Below are 15266 nucleotides of genomic sequence, written 5' to 3'. Positions count from 1 at the left end.
ATGTGATGTCTTGAGTAAAATAACTATAGAGGTCAACAACATTGGCATAAAAGCCTGAAATCTATGGGAAAAAGATCCTTCGATATCCTGTTCTGTGTATGAAGTTGTCTAACACAATGGCTGACATTTACAAAATTTTTATTTTCATTCATAACAGTTTATCAAATATCTTTCATATAATTACAAAAGTCCTTGCATCAAGCAGTGGCCTTCGCGTCCCTAACAAGCAGTGGCCTTCATGCCCCTAACAAAGCACTCAAGGACAAATTACAAGTTCTTAACAGGCTCAAAAACATGGACATTATAGTGACATCCAGATAACCTAATTACATAAATCATTGCATTCATTGTTTAAAGCAGCAAGAACACTTTAGTAATTACAATCATTTTGCAATAATCCTAGTGGTTGGTCACAGGCAATAGTTTACTGAACATCAACTTGAACATAAAAGTTATGGGTCTGACTGAGCTATGTACAATTTAAAAAATTGGTGACTTATTAATTAGTTGAATTACCTAATATTGAAATTTTGTAACTAGATCGCATTTTCTAAATGAATAAAACAAAATTATAAAACATGCAAACAAGTATCCTCCTCTCAAGGGTTAGATAGTGAGTATATAAGGTACACATGCAGCTATACATCATTTATACATACGTATACATGTTAGCAAGACAAACGTAACAACACATAACATACAACACCCTGAAACAGCTCAACAACAAGGCGAAAGACTTTGGGTTACACAAGGCCACCGGTGTCATACATCATCACATTCAAAAATATGCAGTTTAAACTCCTAGTCACATTTGGTTGATACCAATGCTGTTGAGACCAACACAAAGGTGCACAGGAACGACGCATACTGTGTATATATAGCTTCAACTTGGGGGTTGGAGAGGTCAAATACTAGTACCCAACAAGCACAATAGATCTGACTTCATTCAATCCTGGCCAAAAATTCATCCTTTCAAAGTTCCAAATTTTCAATTTCTAAAATTCATACACAAGGACTTCTATGGCACACTCCTACTCTTCCTACTGCAGGCAACTAGAGTCCATTTACATGTAAGTCTGGGATATACTTGCAACACTTACTGCAGCTCCAGGGTTGACTTTTGAATGATATCAGACAACTTCAGGAAAATACCCACCTCATTTTTAATCAGGATATTCCCCGCTCCCTCCACAAATGTGGTATTTCATAACTCTATGACGAATCATGAAGGAACTAACACAGATATGAACAAGTTGAACAGCTTTATGCAACTGTTTTATCTAAGCAGCTGTGTAAAGCAATTTTGGTATGATCACTTCAGAAAAAGTGGGTTTGGGCAATCCACACTTGTCCAAAGTCAAAATTCTCCAAAAAGGTATCAAGACACTTACATAGACATAGACTTTTCATCTAAGAGTTTACTTTGACAAAAACTACATTAAATTACTGCTGCAGACCATAAATAATACCTGTCATTTGGGTTGTAACAAACATGCATAATTCAATTGTTATTGCATCTGTACAGGCTGGACATCAGAGCAATACACTTTGCTAAAAGTAAAAACAGACCAGGAAAAATCAGTGTAAAAGTAATTTTAAAAATTGCATCAGTTGTTGTGAAAGCTAACTGAAAATAACAGCACAGTGAAGCCTTCACTATATAAGGGACTGTACACCTGAAAAATTATTTACTCTTCAACACCTTTCCTGATTTGTCCCATAATTTTCTAGAACAGTAGTGGTAGAAATCATGATTAAACTTGTAAAGTAACAGAATATTACCGGTATGTAGGTTACTAGTAATTAGAAAAAAAAATCAGCCCCCTTTTTGGCACCAGTGGAGTGAGGTTAGTAAAATATTTTGTTTGGAGAGAATGTCATTAAGCAATATCAGTCACTGTTGTAGTTTTCCTTTCCAAACAATACTTTTAATTGAGTAAGGATCTTGTAGATACACAAACAGTTCCAAATTTAACAATTTGACAATTGACAAGACAAAATCAAGCTTCAGCTTTAAAAAAAATTGGTACAAAGTTCTTGCAAGATGGTGAATATATATATTTTGTATATAATATATATATATAAAACTCTAATCAAACAATGCTGGAATCAAGTGTCATTCTGTCCAACCATTTGCATCTTGGCGTAGCTCATACACAGCCTTTTGTCACGTGGGTCTGCCCAGCCTCCATTGGGCTTCATTGTCTTAATGACAGCAGACTTGTCAAAGCGCTGTTTGATGTACAGGCCGCTGGGGTCCAGGTAAGGCTTGTTTCTCCTCAGTAGGTCCTCCACGTATCCTACCTCCTTACCCACCTCACACTTTGCATCCTTATTGGAATGATGCATTCCACTGATAGACAAAAGAGACAAGAGTTTTACTAGGAACAAAAAATCAGGTTTTAAAGAATATCTTTAAACTGAGTGATATTGCATGGTTGTACAGGCAACAGGAAGCCTCCTACCATGTGCCGATGTGGAACACTCTTGGTCCCAGGATGACCATGGTGGTCAGGGTGCTGGGCAGACACCTGCCGCTCACGTGCTGCAGGGTCCAGTCCCAGTTGTAGTCATCAAACGAGCAGAACTCCTGAAATATATCATGACATGACATGTTCAGTCACTCTTTTTTCATACATGAGGTTGATATGCAGCATGTAGTGACATTTCCCTGCTCCCTCACTTTGATTGTACCCACTACAAAGTTGGTACATGACCTAATATCAAAAACATGTTGAGAAAAGATTTTTAGATGCTTGAAACCTACACATAGTACAGCAAAGGCATGAATGTTAGCATTAAGCAAACATTTCAGTAGATGTGACATTTATCTAACTTTGAACATTATATGTGGTTTGCAACTTTTGTGTCCTGTATAACTTAGTAACTTAGATATATAAGTATGTGTATGTTTTTACAGGCTAAGGTTGGCTTTGCATCACAGGATGTAGTTTGTAAATTTTTTGGGAACTTGGATATACTAGTATACATGTATGTTTTATAGTCTACATCAAGCCTATCACAAAGTTGTGATACTAATAGTGAATGAAGCCTGACCTTTGAACAGCTCCTGATCTTGGCCCATGTGTCCCTGGTGTAAGCCATGCCCATGTTGTGTTTGGAAGACTGCCACGTGATCACATCCACCTGGGTTAGGACAGGGCAGACTTGTCAGAACAGGCACACAACAAAACCAGAAGTCTTCATTATTTTTGATCAAAGGAAAAGCAAAACTCAATAGCGGGTAAATTTGTTGTAATGTGCCTTACCATATCTCCTACTGACTGGTAATTAGATGGCCTGTCGTATAATCCCATGGTGATGATGTCACATTCTGGACACTCACTGCAAACACAAAATTGCCAATGAGCTGGATATTATGTGACTAGCAAACAAGTGGTCAATGTGGGGCTAGCTATATGGCCATATGAACTCTCTAGGTGAATCCTGTAGTTAAAAATGTTCTTAAATGTACAAAGCCCTATTACTGTACACACCTCTGCTGCAGTTTAGCCATGAGCTCCATTGTAGGGTAGAAGTCCTGGGAAACAATGTGATCTTCCTCCAGAAACATGACCAGACCTTTGTGGTCTCGTGTAGCCTTCAGACCCTCAAACACTCGGTGGGCCTGGAAACACAAGTAACTTTGGTTAGTGTCATCAATATGACTACGTTCAAGAATATACAGCTCCATTTTATATATAGAAATAGAGATATTTCTTTGTACATCATACATGTAATGCATTTTACCCTTTTCCACAGCGACAAATAGTGTTATGCCAATCCTAATTTTGGTTGCTAAGGTGACGTGTACTGACCGAAACCATTACATGATATCAGTTAGGTTGTCACAGTTGCGGGGCATGCCAATAGCACAGAGAGGTTCTTTTGTGTCAGGCTTTACAAATTTATAATAGTAGAAAGTATTGCACATTGTACTTGTAGCAGTTTTCACCTGTGCAACAGGTAAAGATAATGCAATAGGACCTAATGTGATTGTCTTCTGGCAGAACAATATACTATAGTTTATTTCATGCAATGACCTGTACAATGCAATAATCAGATATTTCATATTGGCACCCTGACAAAGAAACCTGAACGTTGACTGATTGTTCCGTGAATGACGTAAGACGTCTGGAACTGGGAAAGTTTTGGCGACAGACCTATTGCCAATAAACTATCCATCAGGGCTGGATCAAACAAATCAATAAGAACAAAGCAGGAGGGGCAGGTCAGCCGACTACTCGGGTCTTACGCCGCATAACGAGAAGTTGTGAGTGTGTGGGAGTGGAGGAATACTAACAGTATGTAAGCTGTTGGCCTCCAGGTTTTCCCCAAAATATTGTAATATCTTTCACAACTACACATTTTGTTTACATCTAACCAAATAATTGATGACAGATCAGGAGATGATATTCAGATATACGACAGTCTTGTTCTTAAACACTTGAAAGCCATCATACATATTACCTTCCACCACCAATGGTGCTTGGTCATGGTGAAGGGTGCTTCTCTGTAGTGGCCATACATGTCTGGGTAGGCTGCATTGGTGCACTCAATCTCAAGGGCCCTTAAAACACAACAACACACAACTTGGTAAAGAAGGAAGGTACACTTTAGACTGGTGGTGCAGAGAAATCAATAACAGTGAAGCATAGGACCAGAGGATCTTGAAAATACAAAATGGTTTCTAAATGCAATTTGATGGTGACACAATACAGTAACAAGTTGAATTACGGTAATTTACCTGTCTCTAGGAATGTCTCGGGGACAATCATTTGGGTCCTGGCCCGGAAATTCATCTGGATAAAATTGCAGTGCAAACGGAAAGAAAATCTGCATCACCTGCAAAATGGGGGTAAAAGGTTAAGTATTGAAACAAAACACGAAATCTATACTGCATAACTTACACTGTGCAAAGCCTTGAACTGAAGTCTATATTATATCAATTTTAATGCCGAACTGAAAAACTATCAGTGACATACAGAACCTTACATGTCAGAATCAAATGGATTTCACTAACCTGGCAGTAGTCTATACTTTCTACAATCTTGTTGACCTCCTTTGAGAAGTAATCATGGCTAATGATCAGAAGGGCCTTCTCAATGCTCTTTGCTGCACCAAGGGACTTCACCAACTGTTCCAGGTACTCTGGCCTATTGTGGACTTGCACAACAATGACAATCCCATCTTCAGGCCTTTTGGGGAATTTGTCCAGATTGTGGATCTCCTGATTAAAGTTGACATCATTGATAATGCTCCTCATCTCTTGCACACTGGAGGGGTTTCTTTCAGACAGATTGACTGACTTCTCACTTTGCTGAGCCTCCTCATGCTGAGATGATTCCTCCTCAGGCTTCTTCTCTTCATGCTCCTCCTTGATGACAGGCTCCATGTTCTCCTCCTTGTGTTCCTCGACAAAGTCAATACCCCTATCCTCCTTCTCATCATGAGTTCTTATCTCTTCATCTTTGTTGGTGACTTTTACAATGTAGAAAAATGCAGCCACCAGGAGACTAGCCACTATTAACAACTTAAGAACCCGCGATGGCCTCATGGTGATGCAGTGTCCAGTTTCAAAATTGTACTAATGAGATCTGTTTTTCAGCTGGAAGAACAATGAACCAAAAACTATTAATGATGAAAATTTGCAGTCCTCACAACAAACAGAGAAGTTCACTCTGCACTTTGGTATGAGAGCTGTCAAAAGTAAAAGGAATACACAGATGTCAGAAGAAAGCTGAGGAGTCACCTACAGGTACTCTTTGATTTTCTGTTTCATCTGATCATCCGTTAGCAAGACAGAGTCATACTTCCCAAAGACCTTGACAGCATACAGGGCAAGAGATGTAAGGAAACCAAATATAATAATCAAAAGGATCATTTCAGATGGCTTGACTACACACATTTCAGGTGCTGAATATCACCCCCAAAAAAATTGATTCAAAAAATTACATAATGCTATGCTTACACCATCCAAGAAGCAAGGCCTGCAAAGGCAAAAGTACAGAATACACAATTACCAACATGCTTGGATGGATTGTGACACAAAACAAATTTTGACCAGCCCAATACTCTGTGATCTGCACTATTCCTGCATCACGTTATCTTTTATTCATCATTCAGTAACAATTATGGGATTTCACCATTTATGACTATGAGCATAATCTGCTCTTGTTGTTGCTGCCAATCTCAATTTGTAGGAACAGCTGTGAGCAACATAAAAGTAACAAATAGACCGCTTAAATGTTTTTAGTTTTTCTATTAAACGGACCCTTTAAATTCTTGTCATGGTTATGACAACAATTGTGAAAATGAGGCAACGTTTATGCTGCAAGCTGTTATCGTAAACGACCACCATTTCTGGTGTAACTTTGCCAAAAAAATCGACGAAATGACCAACGATAGCATTCAAGTTCAAAGACAGTTTTATCTGTGATGAGCAGCCTTTCTTTTTTCCGTGGAGTTCCCCTCAAACAATCAGACAGCTGTTGCATATTTTAGCGCTGGAACGCACAGTGGGGAATAGAACCGTGAAAAAAAAACGTTCTGGTCGTCGACATCGCGTTTGTACCCCAGTAAGCCATATTCACCGCTTGGTTAGGACAAAATACAAAAGAAATGATGTAGAGTATCCTTGTGCGGATCTTCACTTACCTTTAAAGTTATACAAATCCCTCATGAGAAGCGAGAATTATCAATTTTTGGCGAGATTTTGTGAGCTCAGTTGCGCTTCACCACCATCTTGGTTAGAGGTTTTGGGCATGCGCGCGCGGAATGTCAAAGGTCATCCTGTACTTCCGGGTTGTCCAGGTGAGTTTGTGTTCCACGTGGCGCCAGGTACGCATCGTTTACAGGTGATCCGCTCTCACACTACACGTCTAGCTGCAATGAATGACGTAATGCAAACACTCATATCGTTTGCAGGGCTTTGGGCGTTTCGTTTTGCTGCTGTTGTTTTTAATTGAACAAAATAGTAAGGTTTCCGTTGCGTTGCATTCGATGGTTGTAGCAAGGAGCCTGATATAAAAAGCTCCTTGGTTGTAGTAAAGGAGGTTAAAAAAACTCCTTGGTGTAATTGTTACATTTTATAACATGACGTGTTAACGGTGCAGTTCAAAACTAAATCAAGGGGTTTGATGTAGATGAGTTTGCAAATATTGCAAATATCGATGAATCCACCAGTAGCACACAACAAATGTTGAATAAGACTTTTAATTGCCTGGTGTTTATATTTCTAGCCTTTTTCCTTATCTGTGTAACTGTAGCGTTACACATATTATTAAGTTTTGTTTTGATTGCTAGTTTCATTCAGTTACAAACTAACAGTGTTCCTCTTTGCATACATACAACACGATTGGAAGTTATTGGTTGCCACGCCCCCTTTATGGATAGCATGAAGATTGTCTTGTGACACTGATTTTTGTCAAAAGCCATTTTATGCCAAGCTACCAACAAAGTAGAAAACTCGATGGCGGTATGTAATATCATCTGCTTTTGTAATTTGTTGAAAACAAATGCACATGATGTACCCAAAACTTGGTTGATGTACCCAAATGTTGGTTTACTTGGCACAGGTATGGTATAGTGTACTTTGACTATCTGACTGTAAATTATACAACTGTTTTTGATAACACCAGGATGCTGTTATGTGGAGGAATAACTTACTCCTTGTAGTTAATCTGAATATTTATCATACAGACTGGTAATCATTTTCTAACTAACTTTCTAAGGAATTCTAATTAAAAAAAAATAACTTCTGCCAATGAAATTCTTCAAGATGATGAAACAACATTATTTGTTTGTGTTTTTAGCACTTGTAAGATGTCTGATATTCTTGCTGAGGCAGTGAAGGGGGCAGCAGCCCACCCACGGCCAGAGGGCATCCAGTTTGCCTACGGAACTGCTGGTTTCAGGGACAAGTAAGAATTTGCTTAGTATCATCAGTACATGATGTGTGCATGACATACAAAACAGCTATTTGATGTAATATCACTTATCAGAAAACAAGATAATTTTATCAGTGGCTAAAATGCAATACCCTTCTCAAAGATTTTACTGTTAGTTTATTAATTCTACCAGTACCCTTTAATGTTCATATAATGGAACAATGGCAATTCAGCAGGTTATGATCCTTTATTTTGTTTCCAGGTCAACCATCTTAGACCCTGTCTTATACCGTATGGGGCTGCTTGCTGCGCTGAGGTCAAAGGCCAAAAAAGGTAAACGTCATGTCAGATCAAAATGAAAAGCACATTGGAGCTTTTTAATTGTTGATGCCTTTCATTGGTAATCAATTCTACCTGTCACAGTAACAAAAAGCAGTGCCATTATGCAATAAAGTTAGAAAAGTAGGAAAGGTACATGGTCAACTGCAGTGATTTTTGTCTGCATTTACAGCCACAGTAGCTGTGATGATTACTGCATCACATAACCCTGAGCCAGACAATGGAGTCAAGCTGGTGGATCCGATGGGTGAGATGTTGGAAGAATCCTGGGAGGAACATGCCACAGACTTGGCAAATGCTAAGTAAGTAAATCACTAAAACAAAATGGACTCTGAATGGAGATTTAACACGCACATTGATAACATTCAAACTTAAAATTGATCACGAGTATGCAGTTGAACAAGGATGTCCTTTGGAAAATGAAAGATTATTTAAGAGGTCAATAGCAATTTGAGCTTTTGAGTCTTGCAGTTCTGCATAGGTCAAGAGGAGAACAACATATCTGAAAAAGATAAGTAAGGGAATGTCTGATTGATTTTGTGGTTTGGTTGTAGAGATGAAGACATTGGGTCTGCCCTGCAGAGGATCATTGATGCAGTAGACATTGACATCAGTCTTCCTTCAGATGTCTTTGTTGCCAGGGATACCAGGTAGGTGGTCTTTCCAAAGTCATCAGCTAGGTAAATGTTTAACAGATTAGTACATGTATGGTAAAGATATAGTAAATTGTTAAATCCTGGAAAAATAGATAATGACGTATTACTTAACTCTATGGGATGATTTATGCAAATGATGTAAGTCACTGTTTCATCCCCATAAGGCCAAGTGGACCACCTCTAACACAAGCCTTGTTGGATGGGCTGAAGGTCATGGGGTCAACTTTCACTGACTTTGGTAAGTTCTGATTTTGTTTGTTTTTTCTATATGATGTTGTTAAGTTCTTAAACCACACTGCCTGGTATTAATTATTACACTGGAGGTTTTTATGGCATGAATGTTATCACTGTAGCATCATTGAATTGTGAAAGGAGAAATATAGAAGAGAACTGAAGCTTGTAAAGATCACCAGTTCAAAAAAGCTTTCATGTGATATGGATTAATGTTGATCTCAGGGATACTGACAACTCCTCAGCTGCACTACCTAGTGCGCTGCCACAACAGCAAGGGTGCCTATGGGGAGCCAACAGAAGAGGGCTACTACAAGAAGCTAGCACAGGCCTTCCTTAAACTGAGGAAAGATGGTATGTCTAAACATAGTCTGTGTAACACAAACTCCGCTGTCCAGGGCTGTAACTGGCCCCTCCCCGCCGGTGGATGTTTGGCGGGCTGCTATAAGCGAGATTTAATCAGGCTAGTCTAAACAGATCAAGATAGATTAATTCATCTTGCTTTCTTTCAATACATTTTTTTTATTGTTTTATTGTTAAGTTTGGAACAATGTTTGCTCTGATGCGGCCATTTTTTGCCTGATACCATGGCTGTACTGTCAAAACATAATTAATCATGGTCTTCTTTTTTAGCGGGTGCAAAGAAGAAGTACGAGCCAGTTGTGATTATAGATGGTGCTAATGGAGTGGGTGCTCTGAAGACAAGGAAACTGCAGTCACATCTACATGAGTCCTTGAGGATAACAGTCTGTAATGATGGGTCGTCTGGAAAACTGAATGAGAAGGTATGGTAGACAAAAAGAAAAAACACCCTGACAGCATAAAATTTCCAGCAAGCTAGCATGCAATTTGTAATTTGATGCTTAGGGTCCTCCCGGTGTAAGAGGATCAATTGAATTCGTCCAATTATGCAGATTGTACTCTTCAATACAAATCTGGTGTGTTAGGGCCATAATGTGGTTTACTGGGTATGCAATACAAATGAACAAAAAAAGAAAGGGAAACTTTAGTTTAAGATATGGATTTTAGGATAATTAAGTCACTTCTTATTAAAAGTTTAAAACATCAAGTATTTTCTCAATTATTCTTTGTACTTTCCAGTGTGGAGCAGATTTTGTGAAGGTCCAACAGAAGCCACCAGCAGGTACTTTACAAAAATTGATTGAAATGTAACTATTCTTACATGTTAAGTTGTTCTTTCTATATTTCTAAAAAAATATTTATAATTGACATGCTGCAGTTCAAGACCTTTATTATGTGTTTCAGGTCTGGAGATTCAACCAGGACAGAGGTGTGTGTCCTTTGATGGTGATGCAGACAGGGTCGTGTTTTTCTACGTAAACAAAGGTACAAACTATTGCATTTCATTGATCTGTTGCAATGGTTCCTCATACATTAGGCATGAACCTTTTAAACCTTTGAACTAGTTGGGAATTAGAGTAATTATCTTGTTCTCTGTTTCAGATGGAGTTTTCAATCTTTTAGATGGTGATAAGATTTCAACATTGGTGAGCTATTTCATTTTAGTTATCAGTTACTTTAAGTAATTTGAAAACAGCAATCTCATTGATTTAATGGCCATTTGGTCAGGTGAAATGCTGTTCACAAAATTAGACGTTAAGATGTTGTGTCTTTTAAGATAGAAAGTTTGATCATTTCTTTTCATCAGATGGGCACTTCTCAACACCAAGTACAAAATGTAACACTTGTTCATTATCATCAACTATGTTCTGCATTTGCAGTCATTGAAACTTGCTGCAGTTACATTCACTCATACAAGTTACTCACAATTGGAAATAAAACAACAGTTACTGGTATTTATACTGTGTACATACATTGTGAGCAGAAGTAAGTTTGATGAGTGTGATTTCCTCACACAAACAATCCAGATTGCCGGCTATCTGGGTGAGCTTGTGTCAGCTTCTGGTCTTCAACTGAACATTGGTGTGGTGCAGACAGCATACGCTAACGGGTCTTCCACAAGATACCTGGAGGATGTCATGGTAGGTTGATGTTGGTCTCTGAATATTTGTTAAACTTGAGTAACAGCAGTAATGTTTTGCCCTTCTTATGTCTGTACTTCAAAGACATTAAATGTGGGGAGTTTTTCTTAGAGTTGAACTTTATCCTGATATCATACTGGTAAGATGACCAAGTCTCTGTCCTTGGTGCTGAAATGCTCTCTTTGGGAAATGAACTTCATTATTGAATATGTTCCACATCGCTACATTGCAATATTGATGTTACCTGAAGCTATAGAGAGAGAACTTTAAGAAAATCATTTGATAGATGAAAAAGCTGAAGTTCAAGTTGAGCATGTTTGCTGTCCATGCCTCCCCCAGAAAGTACCTGTGTCCTGTGCAAAGACTGGAGTGAAACACTTGCACCACAAGGCTCTGGAGTTTGATGTTGGGGTTTACTTTGAAGCCAATGGACATGGAACAGTAAGGCAGCATTTTTTGTTACTACAGACTCAAAGTGTTAAATATAACAGCTAACTCCCAAACACCAACATAAATGATATGAGTACTATTGATGTTTTGTCAAATAGACCAAATATCATACATTTTCAGGTACTTTTCAGTGACCAAGCAGAGCAGAAGATCAAGGCTGCCAGCCAGGATGACAGGTAGTCTTCCCTTTATACATCCCTTTAACTTGATGTTGTAATAAGTAAATTACTTACACAATATTCAGCTGACTTATATGATGTCTATAGTACCTTTATTGTGATGTGAAATCATTTCATTTTGGGTCACAAAGCAAATCTATGTTATATAGTTTTGGAGGTCTTTTGGAGAGTGGACTGAAATGTATTTGTTGTAGAAACATGACCATGTCAGTTGTGTTGCCTCACATTTTACTTTTGCTGCCTCCTCAGCCTTGAGTCCAGCAAGAGAGAAGCAGCAACCAGGCTGACTCTCATGATGGACCTGATCAACCAAGTAAGACCATTTGTACCCGAAGCTCTTATCTTATTGATGCATGTGTTATGAGTTCAATTATCTATGGCAACCAAAATGAACATAACTCTAACTAACAGCATTACTGTTGAACCCCAGACTGTTGGGGATGCCATCTCAGACTTCCTGGTGGTGGAGACCATCCTGTCCACCCGAGACTGGGCTGCTGAAGACTGGAACATGCAGTACAGGGACCTCCCATCCAGGCTGCTCAAGATCAAGGTTAGTTAGGCTACAGAAACAACAATTCAACTTACATTGACCAGTCTTGAGATGTTACACAGTGACAGAACTATGCATACTAGTATTGGACTGTTGAAATATGACCTGCATTAGATGAATACACCTCTATTCATTGACAGAGTTTTAACAGTATACTGGAACCCTGTACTCCCTGCACTCTTAGATTTTGAGTTGGATTCCAGAGTTCCAGTTTGCTTAACATGATGATGTGACTGATCAAGGGGGCTATCTCCTCTCAATGCCAACTATACTAGCAGCTTGCATTCCCTTAATGACTTGACTGGTTCACCTTCTGTTGCACTTCTCATGTACAGGTGAAGGACAGGACGGCTGTCCAGACGACTGATGCTGAACGCTGTGCCACGGCTCCAGCTGGTCTACAGGAGGCCATCAACAAACTTGTTGCTAAGTACCAGCAGGGAAGATCCTTTGTCAGGTTAGTTTATTTTTGTATTTGCTGAGACATATACATGTACAGTGTTTTTATAGTATGTGTATGTATGTTGGTACTTTCAGACTAGGAATCCACATGCACTTTCATGGATTTAGCTATTTATCATTCAGACTGATAATTAGCGTATTCGGTATGCCAAAACGTCTAATGTCCCCAAGCAGTGTTGTTTAAAAGGCTACTAACTGCAAGTCCTTTGTTCATAGGGTTCCAATACAATGTATGTAATTGACTGCATATTAACCACCTGTCTCTCAATGTGTTGCAAATTAAGTGTTTTAACCTAAAACAAACACCACACAAACCAGTGTAATTATTTCCTCAGGCCTTCAGGTACAGAAGATGTAGTCAGGGTGTTTGCAGAAGCAGATACTCAGGTACGACACTGGAAGAGAAGAACCCGGATTGGTTATTTTCATTATTTACTTTTTTGTATCTTGATATTGCAGGTGTTTAGATTTTAGATTTGCTTCAATTTTACATCTGCAGTATACGTATTGTTTTTTTAAAGGCAAGTACAGAAGTAAAATCGGTTGGTTTTCATTTTGAACATTACCTGTGTGGGATGATACTAGTAATGGTTTTAAAAGCTATAAGTTAAGAAAGCGAAAAGATGTGATTCAAAAGAAAATAGATAAAGTGAGAGGTATTTCAATACCTTTCTTACTTTTCCTCCCTTTTGTTCCTCTGCATGCAGGCCAATGCAGACATGCTTGCCCATGAGGTGAGTGTGCAGGTGTACCAGCTGGCAGGGGGAGTCGGGGACCAGCCACAGCCTCCCTGTGCCCCTTAGAGCTGTGAACTATGACAGTACCACAGCTAGTAGGCTTAAGACTACGTTTATTGACGTCTTGTCATACAAGACATCCATATGAAATTGTGGTTAATCCATATGCTGGAACACCTAATTACTGTTGATCAAAGTTCAAGTGAGCAGGATAAATTATCATATTGGTGGCAATGGTATTTTACTTCATGGCTTGCACTATGTCACAATTGTGCATTCATTATGTCTTGTGAGGAGACATTTGAATACTTAGTATAAAGGACAGGTAGCTAAAATGGTCTTAAATTAGCATATATTCTACAATCACTTTTTTATATTCTTGCAGCAGCAAAGAGTCTTAAGTGCTAAGTAGAACTTTAAAGTGCAATCAGTGGCTTAGGTAACAAATCTTTATCATGAGATTGTATAACTTTTTTTCTTTGCAACGACTTGTGGGATGATTCAACAGTCTGGTGTTGTGTAAGTCATAAATGTCTGTTGTATTTTACTCATCAATTTTTTTCATACTGCTGTTTATGAGGCTAAGTTGTTCCAGCTCTAGGAGAGAGATATCTGGCTACAGTAATGGTCATCTTTCCAACTCTCAGCATAAACACACATATACAAGTCACATGTGCCTAGACATGTTCACCATCCATCTCTTTAGGTGGTGTGTTCCTTAGAAGCCAGCTTTCTTATGGAACATACCATTATTCTCGCAGGTGGTGGGAGCTGCAGTAAAATAAGTTCCAGCCCCATTCTCATGTACATTTTGTACATGTATCTGATTGTTTTAAGTAGAATTGATTTGCAGTTTCATTGTGCAGTGTATGTGTGTGTAGAGCTGCAGGATTTGACTTCCTGTAATTGTATAATTTATGAACAAGTACAATAAACTCCAATGCAGTGTTCCCATAGATTGCATAAAATATTCTGTGATGGCAAAATCTTTGCCCAAAGGGTATTAAGAGTCATTCCCGAGAAAAACAGGCAATCCCAGGCGAAGGCCGGAAGATGGGGGTCGACCAAATCGACTCAAACTTTTTATGTGTGATAGGTATGTGGAACTATGAACAGCCATATACTTAAAACCCTCCAGCTATTTTTCGTTATGGCGTTCTGGGACCCCCCTCAGGGACCCTCCAGAATCCAACAATTCTTGCCTGAAAATTACTGACATTTCGATGGCTATTCTGAAAAATCTAATTAAGGTACGAACAAAAGTTTTGCATTTTCATATAGCATGGGTTCTAAAGTGATACAGACCAGAAGTTGAAGATAATGCATTAAAGTTAAGAGGGTATGCCAGGGGGTTACCTGAACCATTGAAAGCAGAATTTTTGTCACTGTAAATTTTAGTCATTTTTAAGGCGCAATAAAATCTATACCCAGCGGGTCTGGTGAATGGTTTTAATGTTGATAGAGAGAGGAACATCTACTCATTCAAAAACAATCGTCGTCTAATTGGGCCATACATAACGCGAGCCGTGAGAGGGGGGTCTATATGGGGATTTTTCGGGTTTTGGTCTTTAGTAAATCGGGTGATTTTATTACTCTATGGGGCGTAAGTCATGGCGAATGTTTGCGAAGTTGTTTGTGAACCATGCATAACTGTCAAAATATCATGATTGATAGGCAATATTAATTTGGGCTCCATATGGGGGATTTGGGGATACTATAAAATTAATTTTGCTGATTTTATACATTTTACTGTTGCTTTCTAATGTT

At 38.7% G+C, this 15266-nt stretch overlaps 2 protein-coding genes across 9 annotated transcripts; one reads left to right on the top strand and one right to left on the bottom strand.

The window, feature by feature from the left end:
* Positions 1-124: 124 nt before the first annotated feature.
* On the bottom strand, positions 125-6783 carry LOC118414119 (alpha-1,6-mannosyl-glycoprotein 2-beta-N-acetylglucosaminyltransferase-like). Of its 2 annotated transcripts, none has more exons than XM_035817916.1 (9): positions 6658-6783; positions 5024-5608; positions 4748-4845; positions 4471-4570; positions 3498-3628; positions 3270-3345; positions 3058-3147; positions 2466-2590; positions 125-2353 (listed from the first exon to the last, which is right to left on the bottom strand). In XM_035817916.1, exons 2-9 carry the CDS (start codon positions 5555-5557, stop codon positions 2110-2112), a joined length of 1398 nt encoding a protein of 465 aa, XP_035673809.1. In that variant the 5' UTR covers positions 5558-5608; positions 6658-6783; the 3' UTR covers positions 125-2109. The 2 variants fall into 2 exon arrangements, with proteins under 2 accessions (XP_035673809.1, XP_035673810.1); XM_035817917.1 differs by lacking the exon at positions 6658-6783 and adding an exon at positions 5757-5830.
* On the top strand, positions 6755-14479 carry LOC118414118 (phosphoacetylglucosamine mutase-like). Of its 7 annotated transcripts, none has more exons than XM_035817909.1 (19): positions 6755-6857; positions 7815-7922; positions 8152-8222; positions 8401-8530; positions 8783-8878; positions 9049-9122; positions 9341-9469; positions 9752-9900; positions 10217-10259; positions 10382-10462; positions 10580-10623; positions 11005-11118; positions 11458-11559; positions 11689-11744; positions 11997-12060; positions 12178-12300; positions 12636-12757; positions 13098-13149; positions 13470-14479. In XM_035817909.1, exons 1-19 carry the CDS (start codon positions 6778-6780, stop codon positions 13563-13565), a joined length of 1734 nt encoding a protein of 577 aa, XP_035673802.1. In that variant the 5' UTR covers positions 6755-6777; the 3' UTR covers positions 13566-14479. The 7 variants fall into 7 exon arrangements, with proteins under 7 accessions (XP_035673802.1, XP_035673801.1, XP_035673806.1 ...); XM_035817908.1 differs by having other exon boundaries at positions 9749-9900; XM_035817913.1 differs by having other exon boundaries at positions 6774-6813; positions 9749-9900.
* The last annotated feature ends 787 nt before the right edge of the window (positions 14480-15266 follow it).

The sequence above is a fragment of the Branchiostoma floridae genome, chromosome 4 (genome assembly GCF_000003815.2).
Source record: "Branchiostoma floridae strain S238N-H82 chromosome 4, Bfl_VNyyK, whole genome shotgun sequence".
In the NCBI taxonomy this organism is placed as follows: domain Eukaryota; kingdom Metazoa; phylum Chordata; class Leptocardii; order Amphioxiformes; family Branchiostomatidae; genus Branchiostoma; species Branchiostoma floridae.
Note: the sequence above shows the minus strand (reverse complement) of the source record. Positions and strands in the feature narration are given on the sequence as shown.

Excerpts from the sequence above, each read along its gene's own strand:
- LOC118414118 (XM_035817908.1), top strand. The coding sequence starts at position 6,778 with ATGTCAAAGGTCATCCTGTACTTCCGGGTTGTCCAGGTGAGTTTGTGT. Across the intron at positions 10,260-10,381 it reads CCAACAGAAGCCACCAGCAG|GTCTGGAGATTCAACCAGGA; the intron begins GTACTTTACAAA and ends TATGTGTTTCAG. Across the intron at positions 11,560-11,688 it reads AAGCCAATGGACATGGAACA|GTACTTTTCAGTGACCAAGC; the intron begins GTAAGGCAGCAT and ends ATACATTTTCAG.
- LOC118414119 (XM_035817916.1), bottom strand. The coding sequence starts at position 5,557 with ATGAGGCCATCGCGGGTTCTTAAGTTGTTAATAGTGGCTAGTCTCCTG. Across the intron at positions 4,846-5,023 it reads AAAGTATAGACTACTGCCAG|GTGATGCAGATTTTCTTTCC; the intron begins GTTAGTGAAATC and ends CCCATTTTGCAG. Across the intron at positions 3,346-3,497 it reads ATGGCTAAACTGCAGCAGAG|TGAGTGTCCAGAATGTGACA; the intron begins GTGTGTACAGTA and ends TTGTGTTTGCAG.